The following is a 16,847-nucleotide window of genomic DNA, read 5'->3' on the forward strand; positions in this document are numbered from 1 at the left end:
TACAGCTTTTCAGCAAAGCTTGTGGTGAGGTGCAATAAAGCGCATTACATGATTGTATGCCAGGTGATCCCCCATTAAGCAGTTAATGGGTTTCGGTAATATACTCGATTTTTCGCTTGACATTAAAATAAAACTGGTTTCCCAAAGCAAATGCGATTAGCATATCAGCTGTGGCAAAGCAAAATTAATACATCCATTTAAATGAATTCAATAGGAAAATTGAAAGTTTAGATTCATAGCGCGACTCCTAACACAGTGGTCAAATTTGGGCCTGTATATTTATGCCAAATATCATACCACTTGCGTGTAGTATCTTTTTCATTTCCGGAATATTACTTTGCAATTTTAGCTATTAGTGATAGTGGCATTCTGACCTAACTGCAATTGCTTAGTTTCAGTTTCAATATCTTTCAGATAGTTATCATCTCTACCAAGATACAACCACCCGCGGTGATGGGAATATAGTACTTTAGCATTTTGAAAATTAACACCAACTGGAATTACAAAAGAGTTGTTTTAATATCTCGAACTTCCTGCTTGAAATTAAAAACCATTGAAATCAAAATCATTCATGTTATTTTTAAGTAAGGGAAAAAATTAAAGAACTGGCCACAAGTTTCCTAATCAAGTGGTTCTAAGATTTGCGTAAAAACTTTATGGAAACTGGTTTGCATTACTACCCAACAATCACTCTGGCTATAAAACTTACCAGTAAGGTTGCACACAACTTTCACTTTTCGTTAGTGGTTTGGTGGAATCTGTATGAACTTAAACTTTTGAAGCCGAAATTGATAAAACGCACAAAAGATTATCCAACAGTTGCTTTACCAAAGGACGATTTTGCAAAATTACAGCGATTCTAATGGATCAATGAGTCCAGGCATTCCAAACACTTGACCAACTGGTTTCAATGTAGTATTAATAGTTACTCAAATGGATATTGTATCTTTATGCTAACTATCTAAACTTTTTGTTTATATTTTTTTCTCTTGAATTTTCGTTCGGTGGAACTGTCTGGACAACTCAGCCGTGAAATTAACAGAAACAGAGAGAAACCGCGACTTCGGACGAAATTTGAGCCAACCGTCGACGTCTGACTGCGCGGATTGGACTGAGTCTGGTGACGGACTTACCTCCAGTCAGGTGGGTTATTTCAAAGAAGTTCAGATTGCTCTCTTATCGACTGTTGACAGGTAGGTGATCCCCACCTCCTCAAAGCAATGCCCTTTCAACAGTCGATTTTTATTATTCGCCACCTGCAAGTTAGATGCTTGAGTATCTTATCGTAATGTAGATATTAGATTTGGCGAAATATCGTGGAAGTAGGTTGATAAATATCGAAAGTTAGGAGCCTATAGATAGTCAATGTTACGTTACTCATATCAAATTAGTCGACCCCAGCTTACTTGAGTAGCTTGGGAACCGAACATTCTACTTTCATTATTCGCTATTGTGATAAGTGGATAAGATGTGGACCAGAAAACTAACAAGAAAGCAGACAATGTTTGGGACTGAATTATATTATTATTGAAGATAATCACATTCCATTCTGTTATTACTATAGAGTTGGATTTGTTAAATTAATTTGATCATTTTTATTATCATTTCAATATTCTCCGATGATCCTCAGTAATGTATGTTAATTCTAATTTTTAAGATTTTTATTAAAATTGGTTTAATATCTGACTATGTGGTTGTCTGTCACATATACTTTCCTCGGAATTGGTTATACCCATTGACACGGTATTTATTGAACATTTTGAAACTATGAGTCCCTATGCATCAAATAAGTGGCAGTTTTTTATGCTGAGTTTAAGGAAGAGTTCGTGAAGGGTGCGTGAACAAAAATTTCTCCCGCTATAAGATAGCAAATAAAATTTTCAATTTTGACGCTGGCAGTGGAGAGAAAGACTAGCGCGAACGGTCAAAACCCACACAATTAATTTAAAGACCGATTGTCAGAATCTACAAGATCAAAAAAATATTTCAAAGAAAATCATTATTATGCATCTGTTTCGGTTCAAATAACATTAATATAGTATAATACTATAATTTGTAAATTCTCTGGACTAACTTTATTTTAGAATCATAAAATTTGACAATAAAGCAATACTGGAAAGTTCGGTAGAAAACTTACTATTGTTAACCAAGTAATGGTATTTTTCGCGATAATCTCCTACGCCACATTTTATTTTTTCGTATTTTAAGTCTTAACAAATAGCACCAAGACCTTCGCACTATATTACACAGTCTACCGGATTTAATCTGGCCCATCTGTTCAATACAGCGATAAAACCAACGAAATTGTCTTACATTGTTCGTAATACAACAATATTTCAACAAACCATCAGACACTCGATACCAAGCTATGAAATCAAACATTGAAACAACAGTGACTAAGATATTTTATATAAATTAGACTTAAGACCAAATTATTATTATTATTATTATTCTGTTAAGGGAAAGTCGCACCGCGTCCTTGAAGAACTATCTTGCCTCTTTTACTGATTATAGTGTACCTGTTGATCATAGTATCTCAAGCAGGCCTGTAACCGTTAGGAACTTTAGTATGTTCCCCACTTCCAGAAGTTTCAGCTTTGCATTTGGTATTAAGTGTTCTTCCAGATGTATCTACCTACTTTGCACAAGTGCCGGACACTGTCCCAGGACGTGCATAGAGGTTTCGTCCTCCTCTTCACAAAACCTGCAGGCAGTGTCCGTAGATATCCCTAGCTTCCCTAGGTATAGTTCAGCCGACAATGACCAGTGAGAATTCCCACTATGATTCGGAGGTTCTTTTTGGTGAGGTTTAAGCAATCCTTTGTACGCATGGGTTCGTATCCCCAATAAGCACCCTGGACTGCTCCATCCCTGGTAGGCCCGCCCAATATAGTTCCCTCAACCGTTTCTCTTCGTTTCTTAGATTCATAGCCATGAAACCGTTTCCGATTCCACAGAAGGGTTCTGGCCCGTGTAAAGGCATCCCTGCTCCCTTCTTGGCTAGTTCATCCGCTGCCTCATTGCCTTCCAACCCAGCATGGCCTGAAACCCAAAGTATTCAGACCTTGTTGGACGAGCCGAGTGTATTCAGTTTCTCAAGTCATTCTCATACCAGTTTAGAGTTCACCTGGTTGGACCTAAGTGCCCATTGGCTCAAAGTACATTTTCCTTGGACCAATTACACCGGCACCCGCTCCCTCTGCTGTGAGGGATCCGTCAATGTATCAAGTAATCAGTTGCTGGTTTAAGCCGTATGTCGTAGCCACGCTCTCCCAGTTTGCCTTGTTACTCCAACGTGTTTCGAACTTCTTATCGAAGTGGAACCTCATTGTCATGTAGTCCCTCGATATCAGTAATTCGGGATACCGCCTAGAAAGGATATCAATCTTCCTTCGATTTAGGCAGCTCCCCGCCTCACTCATACTACCGGCCATCCTGAATATTGATCTCCTTGCCCGCATCTGTATGTGCAGGTGGAGAGGGGTTAATCCCAGAAGGACCTCCAGGGATGCCATTGGGCATGTCCTCATTGCCCCACAGATGCAGACGCAAGCCAGCCTTTGGAGCTTATGTAATTCTTTGGCTTGTGTGCTGAGTTGGGTTCTTTCTGCCCAGATTACCGCTCCATAGGTAATCATTGGCCTTACTATTGCAGTATATATCCAAAGTAGTATCTTCGGGCTGCAACCCCATTTTTTCCTGCTATGGATCTGCAAGTCATCAGAGCCCTCGTGGCTTTTCGACAAGTGTTTCCGACATGTGTCTTCCAGAGTAATTTTTGGCCTAGCGTGATTCCCAAATATTTGGCCTCTGTTCCCGTTTCACCTCCATATCATGTAATGTTATGGCTTTCAGGTGATCCAGCTTACGCCTCCTAGTGAATGGTACTATGGTGGTTTTGGTTGGGTTCATCCGCAGTCCCACCTTCCTGCACCAGGCACTAGTAACCCTTAATCCAGTTTGGATTCTATCACATAGGGTATCTTCATATTTGCCCCTACAGATTAGAACAATGTCGTCCGCGTAGCCCTGGACTTGTATTCCAGTATTAGTTAACACGTCCAGGAGTTCATCCACTACCATGCTGCACATCAGCGGCGATAGTACTCCATCCTGTGGACAGCCTTGAGTGGTGTTCATGATAATAGAATTTGTACCTGTTTGTACCTCTATTTGTCTGCTTTCTAGCATTTTGCCCATCCAGAGTGCCAGGGTGTTTCCCACTGCTTTGCGGTTCAGGGCATCCTGTATCTCTGTGTGCGATGTGTTGTCGAATGCTCCTTCGATATCCAAAAACGCGCACAGTGCAATTTCTTTTGTTTCTATGGCGTCCCGTAGTACCTCTGTCAGCTGATACAGAGCAGTTTCAGTTGACCTTCCTGCCCGGTAAGCGTGTTGACAGTGATGTAGGGGATTACGCTTACCACCCTCAGAACAGACTCTAAGATAATTCCTAGGCCTCTCTGGATAAGTGCTGGGAAAATGCCATCTACTCCGGGAGATTTCATTGGTTGAAAAGTTCCCACTGCCCATCTTAGCCTAGCTTCTGAGCATACCTCTTTTGCTAGTTTCCAGCTATCTTTCCTTCCCCTTTTATTCGTTGTTGGGGTGTCAGGCAGATTATTGTCGCCTGCCGCCGAGGAGTAGGACCCCGGGAAATGAGTTCTGAGAAGCAGGTGTACCCTGTCCTCCTCATTCTCGGTGAATGTCCCATCTTCCTTTTTCAAGCAGACAGAGGATATTCCCCCGTCTTTGGCTACAGCCTTGTACAGCCTGGTAAGACCAAATTAAGAGAGAGAATAAATTAAGCTATCGAGTAAACAAGATCAGATTTTCAATGGGGTGCCTGTGAATCACTGCATTTTGAGGTGACAAAATGCATAAGCAAGAACGACACTCTTCCGGCTGAATGCAGGAGGGAGTTCGAGGAAGTGGAACAACTATATGAAGAGCATATAGTGCTGTTTATGCAAGAGGTAGCAGCATACAGAGATCCAGACCCAGCTTCATCAGGTGAAGCAGGAACCTCACAACCCATTTCTCGCATAGAGAATCAGGACAGGCTCCAATTAAAACGCATTAGGATTCCAAAATTTAACGACGCATACAAAAATTGGACTGCATTCCATGACCTGTAGTATTTACGGAGTGCAGTAGTTAGAGAATCTGAAAATATAATCAGACACCTCAGTATTTCCAACGCAAACTATGAGTCAGTCTGGGAGTTATTGTGCACGTGGCCCAACAACAAATGCGCATTTGCTAATGCCTATATGAAAACGTTTTGGCCTCTAAATGCATGTCCACCGAACAATCCGGGTGCCATCAAAGAAACCCTTGATGCAATCAACGAATTCACAACGAATATAAGCAGCTTGGAAGTCAACCCTTTCGATGTCATACTCACTATCATTGTGAACGAGAACTTGGAGGGGTAGAAACATATTGGATTATTATCCAAAGTATCAACTGTAGCTGCGTTTAAGGATTTCCTAACGAATCGATATATGGTTTTGGAGGGTTGGAGGAAAGCTCATAGCACACTCAGCAACCTTGGGAAAATCGAGGTGTCCAGTTTGTAAGAATGATCACCACATATATAGATGTGACAAATTCCTCAAGGCGACGTCTCCAAGAGAAACGAGTGCACAACATCGGCAAAGCTGTACTTCAACCGCCTAAGATCACATCATCGATCAAACGCATGCCCATCAACCTGGAGGTGTAGAAAATGAAACACAAGGCACCACCCCGTACTGCATGACGACAAGGAATCACACGGCAAATTACGGGAACCTTCAGCGATCAAAACGATTAAAAATGCCAGAGGGGATTTCACCAGATTAGGAGCTTTATCGGATCAAGGGACACAACGATCCTTTATTACCGAGTTAGCAGCACAAAGGCGGGAATTGACAGAATCTACTCCAAGAATATCGTCAAGGGAATTGGACACACATTTTTGTCGACGAAGGAAGAAATTACTGTCGAATGCCAGGAAAAATGGGCACAAAAGACGATTGGAGTCAACTTACTGGTTCTCCCGATAATTACGTCCTTTTTGCCACAAATAACATACGCACAACCATAACCGACTTCATTGAGAAAGCAGACCTGGCGAAGCCTATGTATAACATACCGTGACAGATTGGTGTGCTGATTGGAGCCGACATCTAAGGGAACCTCCTAGAAACCAAATTAGTCGGTTACAGTTGATCACTGCACAGAAGACTAAGTTAGGCTGGATTTAATCAGGGACTACGGAGCATCAGGACTACATCCCATCAACTATTATCTTGATCAACGTTGAGGCATTGGAAAGTGAATTTAAAAAATTCTGAGAACTAGAGGAACTACCAAGAATTCCCAGTAATCCTTCTTCTTAACTGGCTGGCGTCCTCTTCACGTGAAGCGACTAATATGTCATCGATGTAGGCTTAGAACTCTAAAACTTTCAAAGCCTCTTTGGTGAATCGTTGGAAAGTTTGCGCTGCATTCCGTAGGCCGAATGACATAATCGGAAACTCATTAAGGCCGAACGATGCTTTGATGGCAGTCTTTGGAATATCTACTTCGGGTATCGCGATCTGGTTAACTTCTATTCATCATCATCACCATCAACGGTGCAACAACCGGTATCCGGTCTAGGCCTGCCTTAAGAAGGAACTCCAGACATCCCGGTTTTGCGCCGAGGTCCACCAATTCGATATCCCTAAAAGCTGTTTGGCGTCCTGACCCACGCCATCGCTCCATTTTAGGCAGGGTTTGCCTCGTCTTCTTTTTCTACCATAGATATTGCCCTTATAGATTTTCCGGGTGGGATCATCCTCATCCACACGGATTAAGTGAGCCGCCCACCGTAACCTATTGAGCCGGATTTTATCCACGTCATTGTATAGGCTACGGAATCGTCCATCTTCATGTAGGGGGCCAAAAATTCTTCAGAGGATTCTTCTCTCGAACACGGCCAAGAGTTCGCAACCCAAGTTTCCGAGGAATACATGAGGACTGGCAAGATCATAGTCTTGTACAGCAAGAGCTTTGACCCTATGGTGAGATGTTTCGAGCGGGACAGTCTTTGTAAGCTGAAATAGGCTCTGTTGGCTGACAACAACCGTGCGCGTGCGCATGCGGTTGTGATTTTCGACCCTAGATAGGAGAAATTGTCAACGGTCTCAAAGTTGTATTATCCTATGCTTATTCTTCTTCGTGTTTGTGTTGGACCAGTGCGGTTTGATGTTGTTGGTTGATTCGCCTTCGGTGCTGACGTTGCCACCACATATTTTGTCTTGCCTTCATTGATGTGCAGCCCAAGATCTCGCGCCGCCTGCTTGATCTGGATGAAGGCGGGTGGTTCTTCCCATGATGTCGATATCGTCAGCATAGGCCAGTAGTTGGGTGGACTTGAAGAGCATCGTACCTCTTGCATTTACCTCAGCATCACGGATCACTTTCTCGAGGATCGGGTTAAAGAGAACGAATGATAGCGCATCCCCTTGTCGTAGACGGTTGTTGATGTCGAATGGTCTCGAGAGTGATCCTGCTGCTTTTATCTGGCCTCGCACATTGGTCAGGGTCAGCCTAGTCAGTCTTATTAATTTCGTCGGGATACCGAATTCTCCCATGGCCGTGTACAGTTTTACCCTGGCTATGCTATCATAGGCGGCTTTAAAGTTGATGAACAGATGGTGCAACTGTTGTCCATATTCCAACAGTTTTTCCATCGCCTGCCGCACAGAGAAAATCTGATCTGTTGCTGATTTGCTTGGAGTGAAGCCTCTTTGGTATGGGCCAATGATGTTCTAGGCATATGGGGCTATCCGTCCTAACAAGATAGAGGAGAATGTCTTATAGATGGTACTCAGCAACGTGATACCTCTATAATTGCTGCTCTGTGTGATATCTCCCTTTTTATGTATGAGACAGATAATGCCCCGTTGCCAATCGTCAGGCATTGATTCGCTGTCCCATACCTTGAGCACAAGTTGATGAACCACTTGGTGTAACTGGTCGCCTCCATATTTAACCAATTCGGCTGTAATTCCATCGGCTCCTGGCGACTTATGATTTTTTAGCCGATGAATTGCACGGACTCTTTCTCCTAAACTTGGTGGTGGCAGTATTTGTCCGTCGTCTTCAGTTGCCGGGACCTCCAACTCGCCGATGTTCTGGTTGTTCAGTAGCTCATCAAAGTACTCAACCCTTCGCTCTAATATGCCCATTCTGTCGGAAATCAGATTTCCCTCTTTGTCTCGGCAGGATGAGCATCGAGGTGTATAAGGCTTCATCCTGCTGACTTGTTGGTAAAACTTCCGCACCTGGTGCGGTTGCTCCCTGTACTTTTCTAGTTCATAAACTTGTTGGTTCTCCCAGGCTTCCTTTTTCCGTCTGTGAAGTCGCTTTTCCGTTCGACGGAGTTCGTGATAGGTCTCTGCGCGCGCCCGCGTTCTTTGAGACTTCACTTACCAGCTCTATTATTGGAAAGAGTTTTACCACACTTGGATGTTCCGAACTGGATACCTGTCGGCAGAAGTCCAAGCGTTGAGTACGCGATAATCTCCGCACGATCTCCAATCGCTATTCTTTTTAAGCATACAGAGAGTGGAGCCCATGGACTATTTCATGGATTTCAGTCTTTTAATTTCTCGTATGTAGGACTTCTCACAATCTGAACATGTCACTTTATATATCCCCCTTGATTCATGTTTTAATTCGCGGTCTTTGGGGGATCCCAGCCTGCTTTTAAGGTAAATCCTACTAGATGGCATCATCAATGTTTAGCTCTTTCGTCGTTTTTATCAGTTTCGACGAAGCTGCAAAGTGTGTGACCCCTATTCTTCTTTTTCCTTCCAAGTTATTAATCAGGGATGACATTGTCCTTATTTCTTGCCGTTTCGCCTTTTTCCAAATGTGTCTTTCAACAATCAACCATCGGAAGCCGTTATTCACTCGGGTGTTGATTATTTCCTAAATTTTTCAGCACCGAGGAGCCCGGTGAACAATCGGTGGATCACGGTATGTAAAGGGGTAGTTTTCTGTGAATGGGAGTGTTTTAAATTGTTTGGTATTGTTCGCTGCATGTGTGTAGGCCTCCTGTAGGTATCAAAAAAGATCCTCTTCTCCGCTCTAATTATCCTCAAATCAAAAAAACGGAAGTTCTCCATTGACCTCTATTGTAGACCTTAGGTTCCAATGTATCTTATTCAGGACCTCCAGCATTTCCTCCACTTCGTCTTCATGGTCAATGGTGAAAATATCATTTATATACCTTGACCAGATCTTTTCTGAATAAGTCTTTCGAATGTAGACCATTCTCAATCTAGCCCATGAATACATGTACAGTTTTACCCTAGCTATGCATAGGCGGCCTTAAAGGCCATGAAAAAATGGTGCAACTGATGTCTATATTCTAACAGTTTTCCATCGTCTGCCGTACAGGAAAAATCTGATTTGTTGCTGATTTGTCTGGATTGAAGCCTCTGGATTATCTGACCTAGCAAGATAGCAGAGAATGTGTTATAGATAGTACTCTGCAACGTGATACCTCTATAATTGCCACACTGGGGACAGATTTTCCCTCGTTTCCAGTCGTCAAGCATTGATTCGCTGTCCCACACTTTGAGCATCAGTTGATGAACCGCTTGATGTAATTGGTCGCCTCCATATTTAACCGATTCGGGTGTAATTGGATCGATTTTTAGTCGATAAATTGCACTTACTATTTCTTCCATACTGGGTGGCGGCAGCATTTGTCCGTCATCTTCACTTGGCGGGACCCCCAATTCACCGATATTTTAGTTGCTGAGTAGTTCATCAAAATACTCAAAGTATCGCTCCAATATGCCCATTCTGTCCGAAGTCAGATTTCCTTCTTTGCCTAGGCCGGATGAGCATCACGGTATATAAAGCTTCATCTTGCTGACTTGTCGGTAAAACTTGCGCATTTGCTGCGGTTGTTCCCTGCACTTTTTGAGTTCCGTTATCATTGGTATCCCTATGTAAGCTATGGGAGACAATGTCCCGCCTGAATACGGATTCCGTCCCTACTTGACTGTTGAAATGTCCAAGTATAATTTGGTTATCATACTTCCAGGCTTCGAGGATCCGCTCAATTGCCTCGTAGAAGGTATTCTTCTCTGACTCTGCAGTCTCCTTTGTCGGGACGTGAACATTTATGAGGCTTATATTTCTAAATTTACCCCGCAAACGCAGAGTGAGTTTTACTTGATTGGCATTATAATACAATATATGATGTAGTGGCTCTTCTCCAGGAAACCAGTCCCTGTCCAGGGCATCTCTTACAACGCTATTACATTAGCGTTACATTGAGACAGCATTCGGTCTGTACAACAAGCGCACGTTCCATGAGAAAATGAGCAAACCGTTGTTCTGTTTTCGTTGCTGGGTAAAATTCGTCCTGTCCGAGGCTCCTTCTGTGGCTTTCTAACTTCGATTTTCCATGTAGGGTTGTAAGTTCTACCCAACCTGGAAGACTAGTTGGTACAATTTCTTCCGTTTTTAGGCGCGAGAGACCTGCCTTCATCCTTCTCCTTCTGCAGTTTTTCATGAAGAAAGAACTCCCTGTGATCACAACGTAGAGGTAGAAGGAGGATAGGGTTTGATAGTAAAGCTGTTTGTGTAGATTTAACAGGCGTTACTAATCCTCTTTTCACCGTGGGATCTATACTATGCTTTGGCCGACATACTTCTATTAATATTTGCCAATTATAGTAGTCTAGACCCGATAATTTGCTTTGAATTTTGTCATTCAGTGGAATTTCTCAAATCATTGTCTATTTTCATATATTATCTATTGACAGTTTCCTTTTAGTAGATCTTGCGAACTTTTTCACAAAATGTCCGCTCCTAGAGTCACAATAGCGCCTATTTCAGAACCACTCAGATCACCTCAAGAGATGCCAATCCAAACAACTCCAGCTGTAGGCACGCCCATTTCAATAACCCCCTTGCCAATGGCTACGCCAGTTGCGGGGTCACCACAAGAATTAACGCCTTTGTTGACAACAACAGATACAGGTAAGAAGAAAAAGAAGAAACTTACCAAAGAAGAACGCAAGGAATTGAAGAAACAAAAGAAGATTCTGAAGCAGCAGAGAGAATTGGAAGAGAAAAAGCAACAGTTCCGGGTGAGATAGTTCTGGGATTGGGATATTCATATAATTTAGTTGGGCCTTCTAATAAGCTCTGGTAAAGGGGTTGTAAATGACACTGACGTCCGGTTTTGAAGAAAACTATGAGGAATACTCCATTGACAGAAGGGTGCCGATTTTTGCAATTAGACCTTTGAGCAAAACCTTTTTGAATGCTTGGGATCTGTCTAGGAAGAGACCGATGCAATATCCTCAAAGGGATTACTTAACAATCTTATGGACTTGTTCTATAGTAGGGCAGGGTAGGGTATTTCTGAAACCAAATTAGTGGTCGCGAATTGCATGATTAGAAGAAAAGGATGGAAGGCATTTTTTGACGGGCCTTCTTTCGATAGAGGTTACTGAATAATAGGTAACTCCTTCATCGTTTTCGCATTTATAAGGCATGGACCTGGAGTTTTCTGTGTTATTTTGTTTAGCTGTTCAGTGAGTTGGGGAAATGGGCACCGTAACGGCTTAAGAGGTGGATCAATCGTCCGCAGGATTGTACTGTTCAAATACATGGGAGAGATGGAGGGCGAAGGCTTGGGCTTTTGAATGAGCTGTGGCTTTATTAAGGGTATTTGTTTTTTTTTGGAAATGAAGTGGTTCATTGCTATTATTCAAAGCATCCTCTATTGAGCTGTCTGTAGTAATCCCCAAGGTACTCAAGTCCTGAAATATCTATCCAACTGAATACTGAAATACCTTGCCTCATTCTGTTAAAAGATTATTATACCATGACTGATACCTTAGCTCAGTTCTGTTGGTTCTGCGTAAAAGTGACTTGACAACACTTGAGATTCTCCACTTTGTAAGCCGGTTTTCAATGCGTCCTAAATGTGTGGATGGATTTGTAGATTCGTTTATTCAACCTGGAAATTAGTAGGTAGGTAGCTAGGTATCAGTGACCGCTCCAAGGAGCCCAATTAGCGCAGTGGTGCGCCGTTTTGATGCCACAAAATCGTAAGACCGTGACAGCTGTTATGAGAGCAGGGAGGCTGAGTCCAGCCGGCTCGAATCTTCAGAGCCTGCCCGTAGCATTCGCGATTCACCCTGCAGCCAGAAATCTCTCTAAGGTCCCCAAAGAATGGTTTGCCCAGTGTCCGTAGCCTGACTCCAGCTAGAGATATGCATCAGGATTTCCCTTTCTTCTTTGCAGCATCGGCACCGCGAATTGTAGGGTATACCGAGCATGGCGGCTTGGTCCCCTATGGGCCAGTGCCCCGTGCAGACCGCCGTAATCTTTGCATGCATTTGCACGCGTCTAGCATAGGAGCTCTCATGATCGGGCGATGTTATAAGCGGGCCAAATTCTGCTGGACTTGGCGCAACTCGGAAGCCTTTGCCTTCCTGCAGCTGCTAGGTATTGCAAGGAGTCTCCGCCTCTGATAGCCGCCAGTGAAACATCGACTATATTCACCGAAGAGTTGCCAAGAGCAGAGTCTTGCCTGGCCAATCTGTCAGCCCGGCCATTGCCCTCTATGTTCCTATGTCCAGGAACTCAGAGGAGGGAGACCCTCAACCTGCCACCCAAAAGGTTCAGCGCGTCTCTGCACTACCCCACTAGCCTGGAATATGTCGTCGCTGAGTACAAGGCCTTGATGCCCGCTTAATTATCGGTCAGAATGGCTATGTTACGCTTGAGGCTCGAATCTCGCTCCAGCCATCGACAGACTTCAAATATTGCCAGTACTTCCGCTTGGAATACACTGACAAAACCTGGAAGACCATACGACGTAGATACACTGTCTATATTCCAGAAAACTTCCGCGCCGGCTCCACAGGCCATCTTTTATCCATCCGTAAAGAATACTGAGTCATAACCCTGCAACACGCCGCCGGTCTTTCACTTTCCCCTGGTTGAAAAGTCCACAGCAAAATTTCTCTTGAAGTTTAGCTTGCGTGTGGCATAGTCCGTGGGAAATACCTAGATTTCCCGAGGTACTTTGTCTAGGATGTTTCTGTGGCCGTAGGCACATAGTCTGACAGCACTGCACGCTGCAACGTATTTAATGTGGAGGTCTAGGGGAGGAGATGCACGAGTACATTGAGAGCACCTGCACACACGGTTCTTTGAATCCTATTAAGCTTCATCTTATTGTATTTTTCCCCCAAAGCCAGCCGGGGGATGATGAAGACCTCTTTCCACAAGCCGGAAAAATTATTCTCTTCGATGCTTTTGTTGAAAATATGAGACAGGGGAAGGGAGATGGACTGACCAGTTGTAAGCAAAAAGGGGTTTGGAAGACCATCGTAACCAGGACCGGTATTGGCATAAAGTTCGCCAATGAGGGGTAAGAAAGGGAATAGTTGGCGATGCGGGGCAGAATACATCCACTAGCGGGAGGGAAGAGGAGGAAGGAGGGGAGCATAGGCTAAGGAAAAGTAGCGGCAGAGTAAACCACGTAAATCACAAGATAGTTGGGAGGAGCTAGCTGAGAAGCTAGAGAATTTAATGGACGGAGGCGATAGCTGGGCACGACAGCAAGAGTTGAGAATATAGATCCAGAAAGATTTGAGGTTGCCGCGCCTTAGTCAGCCTTCAATACTGGTCAAATATTCGTTTCTGGATTTACGTAGTACGGATTTTACCGAGGAACACAGAGTTTTGAAAGAAAAAACTAAGTCAGCGTAGGTTCTATTAGACATGAACTTCTTCCTTGCAGGGTAAGAGCGTAAGCACTTAGGAGAGGAGGAAAAAATCAGATAAAATGGTATAGTAGTTGTTGAGTGCTTGTTCACAGGTTAATGGAGAGAGGAGGGGAACCCAGTTGATGTAGTGCCCCTGTTAAGTACTGATAAGTTTATACTAATAATGAAGTTAAAAAGTGACTAACTTTTTCCATTGATTCCGAACTATCTTAAAGCATCTGCCTTGCATTGGAGTCACTCCCACTTAATGCTTCGGCCCTCTTCGCTGCGAGAATGGAAGGCAGGTGTTGTAGATTTTCTGGTGGAGTGGATCTGTCGTGAGCCATTTAAGCCCAGGGGATATACATGTTATCCTTTCCCGCCTGCTCCAGTTCGAGCATGGTTAGCTTAGTGGAAGTCAGGCCGACACACAGGGGGGGGGGCAGGTTCCATCACCCGTCCTTTGCAGTCCGCAGTTAAGAGTGTGTGCAGGCATTCTCCACTGATGCGAAGTAGAAAAATTTGTTCATTCACCTTGGGTTCCTCTTCTTTAATAACCTGTCATCCATGGGGATACTGGAACTTAGGAGACGCTAGAATTGGCGAATTTGGCCTTATCTATGCGGACTTTCGGTAACCAGATTTATCTATGAGGACCTTCGAAAACCAGATGTAAATCATTGGTCTCCTAGGAATTTCCTTATACGGGATTAAGTTGGGCTTTACGTCCTCTCAGGTGTCGCTGATCTGAGCGACAAACGAACCAAGGAAGTCTCTGGAGAATGAACCACCTGGGAGGAACCAAAGCACGGAATGCATCCCCTTTTCCCCCTTGCTGTCCAGGAGATCTTTGATAACCTGGTCCTAATGCTGGTCATCTACAAGCGCCACCTATAAGTGAATCCTAGCCAAATCGAAGAAGGGTTTCGCAGTGTGTCCCTCGTTGCCCAATAGTTGCTGTGGAGGAATTGTTTGCCATTTAAGCGGTTGTGTACTCTTCTTCTCTTGTTGTGCTGTTTGACCTCAGACCTGAGATGGAACGCCTGATGGAAGGTGGTAAGTTTCATTTTCTGCTGATTTCCTAGACAGTTGTTGTTGCATTTCTCTACAATTGTCTGGTATTTTGCCAGCTTTTTTTCGGCTCCAAAAATCCCAGTCTCCATACTCTTCGCAATCTTACCGAACATATGGTTGGCGTTCCGGGACTGGCTCGCGAACAGGACTCCAGCGGATCTCTGCTTCTTCTATGGCTACGGGCAGCTAACATTCTTGTCTGGCTTTCATCTTTGGGAGACACCCACTGCCGATGGTTTCAAGGGAGGAGAACAGTAGCTAGTACTCGCCATGTCCAGTTCGACGCCAGTGGTTTCCAGGCTGGTCCCGACCTAACTCCCGGACGTCCCTGCTGTTGATTGTTTCACGGCAATAATGCCTCAGTTAATTTGGAAGAATAAATTTGATTATAACTCGGTCCCAAACTGAAAATTGCAGAACTTTTTAGAGCGTGAGCTCAAATACACCGAAATTACTTACAAGAGGGCAGCAGCTGATTGGGAAGCTATGTGTGCAGCGATAAAACTGAAGGAGTTGCGGGACGATATGACGGTAATTCCGAAAGTTGAAATTGTGTTATAAAAAATCAACCCCGCTTTGGTTTCTTAGGAACTGTGGCAGAGTCTTAATAGAAGTCTGGACAACAAGCAATATAAAATCCAAATCCTTTTAACTGAGCTCGATATTGCGGAGGAGCAATACCGTCGAAACTTCTCAAAGCACTGCGATATCATTGATTATCTCATAAGTAAATGAATATTGAAAGTGGTGGGGGAAATAAACTTCATTATGGTATATTCTTTTTAGGACTCTTCAAAGTCCTTGTTGAGATGACGAAGAATGCTTATGATCAAGATGCCGCGGACCTGGTAGCTGAGTTTCAAGAGGATCTAGAGGAAAAGAACGAGATCCATGCAGCTCGTAAAAAGTACTACGAGAATGTGCTGCATGCCACAAACCTCATAACGAAGAATTTGCTGACTAAAATGGAACATCGGTATACCATCGATGTCAATGAGTTAGTGGATACGCATGTAGCCAAGCGGCTACAGTACCGCGATGCAACGGTACGTAAAATGGAGCAATTGCACTCGCATATAGAAAAAATCGTGTCCGACCTTCAAATGGATGCACTGAATCCTAAACGAGAACAGCTCTATAACCAATGCGTTGAGAGACAGGAGCAAGCTTCAAAGGATATGCAGACATTCCGGGAGTCATCAAAACGTTTACTATCAACCCTTTCCAGCTATCAGAATGAACTGCTTTCTTCCGAATCGGAATCAAAGGCAGAAGTGGTCAGGTTGCGCGGAGAACGATCCTACTTTGTGGAGCAATACTGGCGACTGAAGCAGAGTCATAAACAAAGTACGAAATCACATGATAATCATATTAAGGGTTTGGCCTATGAAAGCGATCGATCAATGAAGGTAACGCTCACATTGTAGAATTTGGTGTATCCTTTTAGTTTGAATAATTTTTTGATTAGAATCTGAAGAAGTATGTGAAGTACGGAGAGCTTATCCTGGGGCTTGCCACATGCTGTCGAAAGTTACAGACCGAAAAGGAAAAGGTGACTCCATGGACAGAAGAGGCGGAAAACCTCCGACTGGATGCTGGAAAGCAAAACGAGGACGTGCAGGACCAGGTTGTGAAACCCTTTTTTTCCAAACCAGTGGCTAGACGGGGGCTAATTTTACTAACTTGTCAAATATGTTTTTAAGGTCACCGATCAAGTTCGCCAAATGCAATTATTCTGGAACCGGGTGGGACAGGCTGAGATCCATGTCCTTTGCTTACAAGAGGAAAAGCAAGCTCTCGAAAAGCAAAATGAGAATTTCCGAGAAATCATCAAATCCTACGGAGAAGCGCAATCTTACAACCGAGTCATGTGCTCGCTTCAGATCTCACCATATCCAACGTCTACCATCCCCATCCAGGAAGCTTCTCAAATGCCGCAACTGAAAAAACCTTAAAATATCTTGTAACAAACTAAGATCCCTCAAACAA

At 43.6% G+C, this 16,847-nt stretch overlaps 2 protein-coding genes across 2 annotated transcripts in view; one reads left to right on the forward strand and one right to left on the reverse strand.

The window, feature by feature from the left end:
* The window catches only part of LOC119648754 (vesicular glutamate transporter 2), a 57,635-nt gene extending 56,495 nt beyond the window's left edge, over positions 1-1,140 (reverse strand). Inside the window, exon 1 of the mRNA XM_038050578.1 lies at positions 710-1,140. The gene's annotated coding sequence lies outside the window, so the exon portion shown is untranslated. The remainder of the gene's footprint in view (positions 1-709) is intronic.
* Positions 1,141-10,753: 9,613 nt separating this feature from the next.
* Positions 10,754-16,843, forward strand: LOC119649323. The gene is made up of 6 exons (XM_038051425.1): positions 10,754-11,147; positions 15,276-15,389; positions 15,447-15,585; positions 15,645-16,267; positions 16,327-16,485; positions 16,562-16,843. The coding sequence occupies exons 1-6, from the start codon at positions 10,857-10,859 to the stop codon at positions 16,811-16,813; spliced, it is 1,578 nt and encodes a 525-aa protein (XP_037907353.1). The 5' UTR covers positions 10,754-10,856; the 3' UTR covers positions 16,814-16,843.
* The last annotated feature ends 4 nt before the right edge of the window (positions 16,844-16,847 follow it).

The sequence above is a fragment of the Hermetia illucens genome, chromosome 2 (assembly GCF_905115235.1).
Source record: "Hermetia illucens chromosome 2, iHerIll2.2.curated.20191125, whole genome shotgun sequence".
Lineage (NCBI taxonomy): Eukaryota > Metazoa > Arthropoda > Insecta > Diptera > Stratiomyidae > Hermetia > Hermetia illucens.

Coding starts and splice junctions, on each gene's coding strand:
- LOC119649323 (XM_038051425.1), top strand. CDS start 10,857: ATGTCCGCTCCTAGAGTCACAATAGCGCCTATTTCAGAACCACTCAGA. Junction 11,148..15,275: donor AGAAAAAGCAACAGTTCCGG/GTGAGATAGTTC, acceptor TGAAAATTGCAG/AACTTTTTAGAGCGTGAGCT. Junction 15,390..15,446: donor AGTTGCGGGACGATATGACG/GTAATTCCGAAA, acceptor TTGGTTTCTTAG/GAACTGTGGCAGAGTCTTAA.